Here is a 12,680-nt window from a genome sequence, read left to right on the forward strand (position 1 = left end):
TTGTTTCTTAATTTATTATTATAGTATTATTATTAGTTTGTTTTAGTTTATTTAAATTATTAGTTTTTGCTTGCAGCACGATCATTAAGTTTAAGTTTATTTTCTGTAATTGGGTGTTTCACCTGTTGAAAATAAAATAAATATTATTATTATTATTATATCCTAATACGAAAAAATTTTCTTTGATTTGGCCAAAAAGAAAAACAACATATTTTATAATCTATTACTGCTCCATGTTTACCAAGAATATCAGAGTCTGTCTCGTTTAATTTTGGTAATTATTTTTGATGACTTATCAATAAATTAACTTTTATTTATACTTAATTTCTTAAAAATTACACTTACTGAAGTACCTGTATCTAATAAATATTACAAGTTTTTAATATTACAGCATTACTTTTACTCACTGCTTCTACTACACTAATTTATTATTTATTTTGAAATGTTAAATTATGCTGCCAATAGTGCCATTTAGAAATAATACTGAAAATCACCACTCAAATAGTCACAGTTATTTGTAACCACCCAGTATAATAAATGTATTTTTGAGACATAAATTTATTTACCGGATTTAATGTAAAGGACAATAAATAATGAATGGTTAGTTACGTCAAGTGTATGAGATTATTATATTAAAAGTAGTCATAATTTATTACATTTTTATATTTCATCTCAAACGAAAGCTTAAATAACAGTCGGTAATGAAGGTAATACATAATTAATTGCATTTAAACAAAAGTTTTTCAACTATTTTAGTGAATTCTGTAAAGTTATGATTGCATCGTAGTTATAAGAATATCATGTAGACATTTAATTAAATTGTTACTTATCAATAAAAATTAATAGAGCTTATTTCAAACTGGTGACAAACTGTGAAAAATGTAACAATTTTTACTATTAAAAAAATGCCCAACACGTCGTAATAAAATGTTTTTCAAATCCACTGCACACCCACTGTTATTAGACTTTAAAAATTCGTAATAGTAAGATACGTAAGATGAAGAATAATGAACAAATTATTAAAAATAATAGTAATATTTCTATGTATCCTCGTCCTCAAAATTTATTAATGGTTAAATGACAACTAAAAGTAAATTTTAGACAAAAAAATGCCCAAATATTTTAAAATGTTATGATTTCTTGTGTTATTCTGACATAAACGATCCTGATGTTTTATAAAAAATACGTAAAAAATTGTCGCTAGATCCAAAATTACGTTTGCCTTTACTGTTTAAATCTACTATCGATATCGATAGAGAAATCGTACAAAAATATGAAAAATAAATAATAAGAACACTTTCAGCCGTGCAAGTAAAATTGTAACAATTTGTTTCACGTCATATTCGACACGATTTTTAATTTGTCGTACAACCTAATTATTTACTGTCAGTAATTTGTATCCAGTTATAATTACCCCAAAATTCTAATAAATATTGTGTTTCATTAGTCATAATGGTAGTGCAGCTTGTATTGATTTATTAAGTTTATATTTAGTTAAATAGATAATAAATTATAATAAACGTTATGGTTTAATCTTTATTGCAACAAAGAAAACTATTCCTCCTTGTTTAGTAATACAATATTTTTGCACAAAAAGGTAAATATTTGTCTTAATTATTATAAAAGCACCATCGAATATACCTATCCATTCTGTTAATGAAAACAAGTAAATAAAGTATACATTATGCAAGTGGTTAGCACCACAAACACCTCATTACCACATATTTTCGCCCAAAAATATTACATCTACCCTGAAAAATCGTTTTTCTTCAAAAAACTTTGATTTTAAAGCATAACGCATCATTACCGTTCACAAAATAGTGAACAGCTGAATGGATATTTGCAAGCCAAGCAGAAATTTAGTCTTGTCCTATCTTTGATCTGTGTAACAAATTTCAGTGAACTGAATCAAATCTATCCACTTTATTAGCTGAAAATCATGCTTCATTAAACAATTGTTATCTTTTGTTGGCAATAAAATTATATATAATGCCATACAGGCACAGGTTTCATAATGGCGCAATTAAGTTGTAAATATTTTAATTGTCAAATATAATTACGTTCGGCTAGAGTTTTAATCAGAATTAACAATATATGAGCAGGGAGTTTAATTCATACGAATGTGGTTAAATTATAAAAATTGTATCAACGTTTATACAACAGCGGTTGCTATGTTTTAACGAACCGAATCAAGAGAATGAGGAGAAAAATTAATTTGGTGCAACATCTACTTGAACTAAGGCCTAGCAACTTCAGCTGCGAATATGGAATTTAATTGTATTTTTTACATTTGTGAGCAACGCTTTAGCGCCGCGATGTCGAAGATTTCCTCTCCAAAACCTGCCTAGTTTTAGAAACAAGTATCTAATTAAAAGTCAAAAGATTCAGCAACAAAAGTGTCCTTCAAGCATAAGTAGAATTTGTTTCACATATATTAACAATTCCGTCATAATTAATAGCTTATATAAGTGTTTAACGCTTATTCAGTTTTGTATAAATCGTCGTCATCCTGTTTCGCCTGCGCCTCTTTGCATCGAGCTTTAATTAACGCCCGAACCCGGTGAAAACTTCGGTTTAATTCCCCGGCAAGTCGGTTCGATCTAGCGAAATGTCCAGAGCAGGAGAATAGGAGCAGGATCGGAGCCGTCACAGCAGGAAATCAAGAATAATGCGGACACGAAACTGCACTCGCGCTCATCTCCCTCGGGACGGAAAATGGCGTAGGGTACAACTGATATTCGGCTTTCTCTATCATTTGCCATTCCGACGCTTCACCAAACTCTCACAAACTGAGAAGTCTTAATTATATTTTTGCGGTTATTATGAACACACTCCCACTAAAAATTTCGCACTTGCAATTGAAATTGCTGACAGCCAGTTGCACACTTTTGTAATTTAATTTTCAGAGTGGGTGTGGTGGTGTGCACTAGACAGGATATATCGAAACGACATTTCCAATTTAGTGATGCTACGCGTTATAACTTCGGATTTTCTGCAATTGCTCGCAGGGTGACGCCGTCTTAAAACTGCAATCGAACAGATCGCACGCAGATTGGAGGCAAAAGCTCCCAGAAAAATAGGATCACAAAAAATTGCTTGCAATTTATTCCTTTTTTTCAATTTCTTTAAACTACAAGTAGATGTACTCGGAGGTAATTTGTCTTTAATATACCCAGATAAGTAGAGAAAAAAAAATTTGGTAATTTTTTTTCTAATTTCTCTAATAGTTGTTAGCTTAAATATCTCTGTAACAAATGTTTATTTTGATATCTCAGTATTTTATTTATTTTAATTTTGTTGTTATAACATATTGTTTTATTAAAATTCATACATAAACTAGTATATTTATAGTTTATTTGCTTATGATGTTTAACGAGTTTTACATCAAAAACTGAAGCTAACTGTACCTAACTGAAGTCATAGATCATTAATTTGAATGATTTAATTAATATAACGAATAGCTCGAATTAATGTACTTAATGCAATTTTTGTATTATTTTTCTGTAGAAAGTTAAGCAGAATCAACCTGTAAGTATAAATATTTACAAATCGAAAATTTTCAGTTAATATTCTTGTATTTTTATGAAGTTGTTGAGTCAGAACAAGTGCTGATGTTGTTTGTGCTTAGGGTTTGTGATAAGACAAAATAACTTATTTAAACAAAGTTTCAAAACTTTGGAAAGAAATCTAAACTGAAGCACCTTGCTACTGCTTTAAAAAGAAATTTTTAGCAATTTTTAGCAAAAGATTAAGCAACAGGTAAAAGTTAAATAAAACTAGATTACCATCAACCTATAACTATTTATGAAAAAATGTAAATATTGTACAAGTTTTCCCTTTACCTATGCTGATACGGCAAATAAAAAATCGTTCATTAAAATTTGTAAGTATCTCAATGAGAAAGAAAATATTAGTACCACCTAATCTAACAAATTTGAAAATAGTATTTTAATATTAAAAGACTACCTATGTTTAAGCAGAGACTTCCAATAACCGATTAAAAACATTTTTGATATTCTTTTTTATATAACTTTCGGAAATACTGCATCGAAAGATACATTACTCAACGTTCTTTCCTTGAGAAAAAATGCATTCGATTGCAATATATTTTAAACAATTACTCTTATTTTTGTTATGAAACCATTCTTTTTATCACTCTGTGCTACTTTTGTAATATTTTTTTAAGCGAAACCACCTTATTATTATTATTATTATTATTATTATTATTATTATTATTATTATTATTATTATTATTATTATTATTTTTACTGTGAAAAATAAGTATGGCTTTCTAAAGCTACAGCAAATAAAAAATCTTAGTTTGGACGCTCTTTAGAAATTTCGCTTTAGTTTGATTTAACAAATAGAGTTATTTTACGATATTTGTTAAATTTTGTTTGGTGCTTTCCTACTCTAAATTAAATTTTAACACCAAACATCTATTTGCAATCGCTGTAAGGGTCAGTTTGTGTCCCATGCACATTATTGATGCATAATTAATTCATAGCTACATATTCGCGTTAGTTAATAAAATATTTTGTTTGATCTTTCAGTGAGCGCACTTCCAGTGCAATATTTTGAATCACCTGTATGTTTATACGCAACTTCACCCTGACTGTTAGTAAAAAGTTGATTGTTTCGATTGAGGGAAGCGACGGTTTGGCACGTGAGCTGCACGTGTTATGTCAGCACATCCCCCGAATAATTAAATGTGAAAGAGACTTGAAAATTTATTTGGACAATGAATAATTTTCATGACCTGGCCATAGACAAAAAATATCGGTGAAAACTAAATTCCGGGATCGGTTCTTTATTCCAGCCACTAACGAGCTATTGACACTGACTTTCTACCACATATAGAATGCGATTGTGTTAACAACCAATAATTAAACAATAAAAAATTTTAAAGCACACTAATATTATAACAAACAAGAAAACTTCAACGAGCTGTTTGTTGTTCTAGTGAAGACCCTTGTTCCTAAATGTTTTAGAGCCAGAGATCTCCGTGAATGCTTTCTAAATTGTTGGTATTTGGACAAGGAGCTGGCGGTTTATTTTACCTATCACTTTAATTGAAGCTTGAAATAAATGATTCTAGGTGCATTCCACGTCAATTTCATCCTGTATATTACATTTCATCAATGCATTCCCTCTTGTTACTAAACTAATAACTATGCTCCAACTGGATTAAGCTTGCCGGGGACAAAGACTGTTGGCAACAGTGGTAATGCACGACACGTGACCACGGCTTACTTGATCCGCAATATGTTTGCGCTGTGATTTATTGATAGCGACATCTCCACTTAATTACACAAATATGCAGTCTCTATTAAAATTTGACAATAGAATGGGGTCTATATTTACAATATTTCCACCAAAAAACGCTTTTGTAGAGCTATTGATCGGCTTATCAAGAGTGATTAACGCGGTGTCTGCAATGTAATATTCATAGCAAATCAAGGGCAGATGTTTCGGATTAAATAATAGAAGGGGGTGCATAATGCGATCCACCAAACCTAATCGAAAAGAAACAAATTAGGGATGTCTACATAAGATTAAGTGCGAATTAGCATGCTACCGTGGTGAAAATACCTATCTAATTTCATGGCAGAAAAATGCTTATTAAAGGTGGTTCAGGTAATTGCCTAACGCTCGGCTGTGGCAAAAATAAAGAACCCCGAGATAAAAAATATGAAATATTAAGATTACAAGGGGTCACATTCGAGCTCAACTTTGATTGCGTGGAGAAAAAAAGGCAATTTTTATTCTCGTTGTGCCTCCGTGATCCTTGGATGCTTTATTTTATTCCTGGCTGGGGGAGCAGGATCAAAGGATAGGCCAGGTCATTGCAGAAGATAACTCTAACTTACTACTTCAATTCGAGTGTTGAAACATTTTGAAAATTAATTATGACCAATGAATTAATGCGCGACTGTAATGTAATTATTTCGCAGAGTGGCGATGTGATGAATTACTTTTTGGGACAGAAATAACCGAAACATTTATACAGTGTGGTCTGCAAACGCCAGATTGAACTTACTTTTCTTTCAAGAGGAACTTCTAGGAAGCTTCTCTTCTGTTACGTTTTAAATTATAGTTTGACAGCGTTACTTACTTCACTGAACAAAATAATTTTGCGAATGAAGGTGTAAAAGTTTCTATCAAAAATAGCTAAATAGAAAAGTAATACTAAGTAATAATGACAGACAAATAATGAGTATAATGTCTGCAGGAATTACTTTTGGAAAGTAACGTTTCCAATCACTGATTACGATGCGATAAAGTGGATTGTCAATGATTAATATTCATGTTGATAGTTGGAGTCGCTAGATGAAAAGCCATGACAGGGTGTAAAAGGAAAGTTCTGTTTTTTCAATGCCTTTTTGTCGGTCCATTATCTTCCAACACATTAAGCGTCATACCGGTGAAATATGCATAATAACGGCATACATAATACAGGGGAAGCCCCGCGGGATGTCTGACGCGTCGCGTGTTGTGGGGCTGCCCCACATACCTAAAACCGAAATTGCAATTTGAATTTTTAACGAAACTTTGGCTCCACTATGCGAGGCGGTTTCATTAATCGCGTGGTTTACACACACCCAACAAAATGGTATTTATTTCATTGCACTATTGGCGGTAAATTTATTTCCATTACCGATCCACTTTGTGGCGTTATTCGAGTTTCCGATGTGGAAGCAGGAAGGAAATGATTGGCAAATGTCAGGATGCATTAGCGGCTAAATGGTCTGCCACGCGTCGCGAGAAAATAATAAAAGAGATCTGGAGGACAGTGCAGGAGGAAGGATTTCGGCTCGTTTGGGGCCCGACGCCCGCATTAATTGGGGCGAAGGTGGCCGTAATTGGTAATTGTGTTAAATTGCTGCGTGAGAGAATCGATATCGACGCGTCCTGGCGCGGATTTACGGCATTATTCGGGAAGATGGTGAGGTTATGTGCCGCCTATGGGGCCATCCATCACGAGACGGGCCGGTTAGTGACAGGTAGCCCTTAATTAATATAGAAGCGCTCCGCCCTGCTTTTCACGTCACCTCTCTAATGGATTTCCACCCCCGAATAAACTTTTAAATTACTCACTGCATAAATCTTACAATATATGTTTTCATATTAAATTTTGCTCTTCTTAAATCTCCCGACTTGTGAATGCCTCAGCCCGGAAACTATGCGTGATCTTGGAATTAATTCCGCGCCCGTTACCTCAACTTTGATGATAAAAATTAAATTTTACGGGCGATATAATATTTTTTATTATTATTACTTTACGAAATCACGGCATAAACATAAAATAAAAGAGGAAATAAAAGAGATATAAAGCGTAAAACCTTCCCCATATAGCAGCCCTATAATGGGGTGCCCATATTGCCTACTGGTGTTTCGGGAATGAATTATGGACCTTTCCCTACTTTCGCATTTACTCCCGTTAATATTTACACTTCTGGCTGGCAATTAACCGCTCTGTCTGCACCGGATCGGAAAAATACCGATACATTTTCCGCAAAAATGACAGTTAAAATTCCGGCGGCGGCGGCGTTTCGCAATGAAAGCTATCATATTTATCCGGAGCAAAGCGCGGCCCGGAGCGGGGACCGGAGATTGGCCAACTGGATGCTACTCTCTGATCCCGCCGGAGAGTTATGTATCTTGTAGATTTATGTATAAAGTGTAATACCGGCAAAGCCGGCCGTTGCTAAGCCTTCACAGTGAAACACGATCTGGACGTGTGCGTTTATATATCGCTCCTTTACACATTGGGGCCCCATCGACTAACACAACGCACGAAAATACGACCCAATCTATTGGACATCACAACAAAATGGTAGCCAGCCACCAAACAAACAAAAACCAACTCTCACTAAATTGCTACATTTGCAACAATTTTGCTGGTTTTTGAAATATATAACTAACTATAAATTAATCCGAGTACGTATATTGCACTGATCCACTTAAAGCATAATAAGATGACGAGTTTTGTAAAAATAAAATGCACTTACGAAGTCGTGGTTTTATACTAATGTATTAGCAATCGGTTTAATTTTTAAGTATTTTGTTGCTTTAATACTAAAACTTAATAATTAATGTACAAATAGATTGAATACTGTCAACACTCAAATTATTATAGTTTTGGTTACCTAAAAATACGGCATTTTTGTAAGTTTTTGAATAGAAACCAGTCCTATTGTGAAGGAATAATTTTCTATTCAACGACCGAAACAACAATACCTAAAGCAAATTCAAATCAGAGTAATAGCTTACAGCGTCATCTGGTAGAAAAGGTTTTTACTGTTGAATGGGGATCCGTAGAGACCACTTAAGGCTGACTTTCAGATTGCTGTTAGGAATAATAGCTAGGGATAGATGGCAGCAATAAACTCCATTCAAACAATTTTCATTATGTGACAGAAAATGTATTTTAAATGTTTAGAACGTTAATGTTTTTATATTTTTTATTATATTCACGCTTGATTAACTTTAATTCTAATTTAATTCCTATTACTTTAAAATTTGCTAAACTGAAGGCAATAGTATTTTAAAAAACAAGTTTTATGAGGGTTGATTTGACGCACGAATACCAAGTAATTATGTGATGAGTGCGCCAAAACCTTTATAAAAACGAGTATTTTATCCTATTTTTTATACTTTTCTTATTTCTTAATTAAAAAAGAAAATGTCGTCTAGAAAATTTTATGTCAGTTGGTAACGGTAATGAATAATAAATAAATACATAAATGTAAATAATAAAATAAATAATAAATAAAGGAAAAATTATGAAAACTAAACATCCTTAAAATCATTAAAGTACACTGTAAAGTATACGACTCCAACTGATAGACCTTATAAACGTATTATAAACGCAAAGTAAAAAAAAGATTTTATTGTGTTTGTTTCGGTTTTAATGGGAAGATATACTTACCCACAGATGTCACATTTTTATTTATTTATTTTTTTTGTTTAAAATAAATTATAACAATTAGGTATTTTATCAATTACTGTTTATGAGCTAACAGCCTAGAGTTTAATTCGTCTTAGAATAGGGCTCACGAGTACACGCGACATTAATTTAGTTACATTTTTTACCATAATAAACATAGAATATAAAATTCATATTTATTTATTTTACAAAAAAAAAAAAAGAAAATTTTTTTTTATTCTACAGATATGTATATTTATACTTATACCTAATTTATAAAATTATAGATTGTTATAGGTAGATTTTAAAGATAATACGTAGTAAAACCAAAGTCAAGCATGTACAGGGTGATTTTTTAAAAACAAGCCACCTTGAATATCTCCGAAAATAAGCAAAAAATTAAGAAAATTCGAAACAAATCAATTCTTATTTAACAGTTTTTAGTGTACTTTGAAAAGTTGTAGCAGCAACCCCCTTTGTAATACAAACAACCTCTTCAAAATTTTAAATAACACCACCTTTTTGATACTTGAAATGAAAGGTTTTTTTTGAGTTTTGAGTAAAATATAGTAATATAGTAATATCTAACGCACAGTTACAATTTATTGCCAGTTCAATGACTATGAATTCAATGAACCATTTAAATTAGACATATATTAATTATGCTGCTTTCTACTAAAATATTTATGAGCAGAAACGCAACAAATGAAATAAATTACAATCTTATATTGTTTATTGTTCATTGTTCATTCCAGTTCTTTATTTTTGAGGAACAAGTAATAAAACAAAAAATGTGTTAAATTATTTATTTTAACTACCACAATACATGATTACTACATAAAGAACAATCTACTTCTAAGTTCTACAATGTGCTAAATATATTGTATACATTTTTTTATATAGACGCAAGTCATAAAAATCAATAGTTGTGCCGCACCACCCTCTGCTGATGTGTAGCGTAACCAATAAAATCAAAAAGAAGCCTCTAACCCCTGTAGAGACCTAGCATATAGTATAATAATAATAGGCTGCTTTTTCAAAGCAAATAGAAAACCTTAACCGGTTTGTCTCAGAAATTAAGTACAATTATCTAGCTTCCTACGCAACAGCAAATGTTCCTCCCTTATCAACTCCGCCAAAAGCTTCATCGCTTTTTCGATCTGCTTGGGATTGGCTTTGCTGTAGGAAGCGCGAATGTAGCTGCACGCTTTGGTGGGATCTGCCATGAAAGCGTGCCCAGGTACAAAAGTAATACCCTTCTTCAAGCCCCTGCTCATCAGCATGTCGTACACGTCGGACACCCCCCGGACTTTAATCCAGACAAACATTCCTCCGGTGGGTACGTTCCACTCGCACAAGCCCTTCAAGTGGCGCTCCATCGAGTCGATTGTGAGGTCTCGACGGGCCTTGTAGTACTTGCGAATGAAGCTCAAATGGTCCATGAATTTGTCGAAACCCCAGGCCTGGAAGAGGTTCTCGACGATGACCTGAAAGCGCCAAGATAGTGAGCACGGGTTCATTGGGTCATTTCAACAACTGGATTTTACCAGTTTATCAGTTATCGCTTATCAGTAAAAATGTCGCCGTTTTTTTGCCAAGAAATCGTATCATCTGGGAGGTTTGACGTAAATTGGAGAAACAAACAGCGTTTTGCAATGATTGCAAATCAAAGAGATTCTTGTTTAAACATTTGGACGTATCACCGGGGTTATCGGCCCCGGGTATTATATTTAACAGCCTTACAATGGATTCCTCGATCTTTGACTTTGAGTTATCGGGGCAATTAAATGTAACAACATCCGCATTTTGCGAATTGAAAAAACCTACCTGAGATAAGGTGCTTGAGTGTAGATAGGAGCTCTGAATGTGTAATTCTATGGTTGAGATCAGTTGTTTTGGTCCAGTGATCCATCCCACTCGCAGACCAGAACTTAATACTTTTGATAAGGAATCGAAGCGGAGCACACGGCCCTCGGTATCCAGAGAGAGGAAGCTGGGCGGGTTCTCCTCCAAATAGTGCATGAAGCAATAAGCGTCGTCCTCCAGAATTAAAATGTTGTATTTGCAACAGATTTCGTAAATCTCCTTCCTCCTTTCTAACGACATTGTTGTCCCCGTTGGATTCGACCCCGTGGGGTTGATGTACATGATCTTGGGCATTTTACACCCTCCGCCCTCTTCCGTATACTTCGCTTTCCGGTCCTCGAGCACTTGTAGCAGCTTTTGGGCGCTCATTCCGAACTGATCTTGCTCAACTGGGATCAGTTCAGCCTTGAATGGCTTCAACTAAACGCCAATTAATTTTTACCAAAAACATGTTTTTCGCACTTACGACAATCTCCGCGCCGGTATAGAGAGGGTCTTGAACCAGCACCGGGTGACCTTCCTGGACGCAGAGCTCAATGGACTTGCTGATTCCATCTTGGGACCCATTTGTAATCAATATTTCGCGGTCCTGCCAATTCGGCGGCTGATGGACTTTTTGCGTGAACTCTTTCAGCGTTTTGAGGAGTGGAGGGTAGCCCTGGGTCGGGATGTACTGTAAGGCGGCGTTCAGCTGTTGTCCTTGGATGGTAAGGGTTGAGCCGTCTTTCATCGAAATTTGCATTTTCTCGAAAGGGAATGTCACCTCGTTGGGCATGCCTTCGGCCAAAGAGATTGTGTCTTTGGCTCCATAAGCGCGCTTGGCTGCAGGAAATTAATTAGTTCCCCAATTAAATCATTTGAATACTGGCTTACTTAATTCTCTGGTGAGAGCCGGTCTTCTTCTGGAGGAGTGAGGGGAGATAAAATAGCTGTAGTCGATGCTTGCCATTTTTCTATTTTCTCGGTTTTCAAATGCTTGAAAATGCACTGCACAGTAACGAGCTGACGCAACGGTGGGACAACTTTACGCCAAGAGGTTGTGAATGTGAATGTGGCTTGAAAGAGTGGAGATTTGTTTTATAGCGGCACCAAAGCCGAAAAGATGATGTAACCGAATCGGTAAAGACGTTGGTGATAAGCTGATGAAATTGTTTCTAGCCAAAAGTCAGATTCACAATACGGTTTATCAAATTTCTGTTATTGCGAATAGATAATTGAACAAAATATATTGTGAAATAAATGAGAAGCAATTATGGTAATTATCCGATTTTTGAATCGGGTGATTGGTTATTTTTACACATTTGATCGTGACTCGGCACATCTTGAATTCGCCGAGTGACCTGTAAATAAATAAAGCTGCACAGGAAATTTGGATAAATATTGGAAAAATTATTTATTGAAATTATGTATGTGCACACTTTGAAATACTGTTTCAGAATGGGATTTACCAGATTTGCACGATAAGAGATGGAATTAAAATTTTCCCGCTCAAAATTTCTTTTTAAATAGTGGATAGGTATTGCATCAGCCGGCCGGTCCGTGGCAAAACGGTAAAATACTTGAGCATTAAAATAACCATTTGATCGAAGTTAAAACTATTTTAAGGCATAATAACAATTTTTGATAAAAAAATCGTTACAATTGTTTTTCACATTTTTATTATTACGGTAACTTAATTACTACTTATAATTTTTGAAAATATAATTATAATTGTATTTTTTATTTGGCCAAAATTTATTTAGTTTTTAATATTTTAAATATTTATACACATTAAAGAGTGAATTCAAAAATTATGAAAACTTATTTAGATCAATTAACATCTCAGGAACTAGACTAGTTTAAAAGATAAACACGATATATACCTAATGTTTGTCTGCAAAATCAG

The 12,680-nt window shown here is 33.9% G+C and overlaps 1 protein-coding gene across 1 annotated transcript; it reads right to left on the minus strand.

Moving 5' to 3' along the window:
- Nucleotides 1-9,721: 9,721 nt before the first annotated feature.
- On the minus strand, nt 9,722-11,869 carry LOC662228 (uncharacterized protein). The gene is made up of 4 exons (XM_968340.4): nt 11,669-11,869; nt 11,262-11,617; nt 10,757-11,215; nt 9,722-10,416 (listed from the first exon to the last, which is right to left on the minus strand). Exons 1-4 carry the CDS (start codon nt 11,742-11,744, stop codon nt 10,006-10,008), a joined length of 1,302 nt encoding a protein of 433 aa, XP_973433.1. The 5' UTR covers nt 11,745-11,869; the 3' UTR covers nt 9,722-10,005.
- Between the last annotated feature and the right edge of the window lie 811 nt (nt 11,870-12,680).

This window comes from Tribolium castaneum, chromosome 3 (assembly GCF_031307605.1).
Source record: "Tribolium castaneum strain GA2 chromosome 3, icTriCast1.1, whole genome shotgun sequence".
Taxonomy (NCBI): Eukaryota; Metazoa; Arthropoda; class Insecta; order Coleoptera; family Tenebrionidae; genus Tribolium; species Tribolium castaneum.

What these genes read in the sequence shown, in the direction of transcription:
- LOC662228 (XM_968340.4), bottom strand. Translation starts at nt 11,744, where the DNA reads ATGGCAAGCATCGACTACAGCTATTTTATCTCCCCTCACTCCTCCAGA. An exon ending in ATACCGGCGCGGAGATTGTC is followed by an intron (nt 11,216 to 11,261) that starts GTAAGTGCGAAA and finishes ATTGGCGTTTAG; the next exon opens with TTGAAGCCATTCAAGGCTGA. An exon ending in ACTCAAGCACCTTATCTCAG is followed by an intron (nt 10,417 to 10,756) that starts GTAGGTTTTTTC and finishes TGGCGCTTTCAG; the next exon opens with GTCATCGTCGAGAACCTCTT.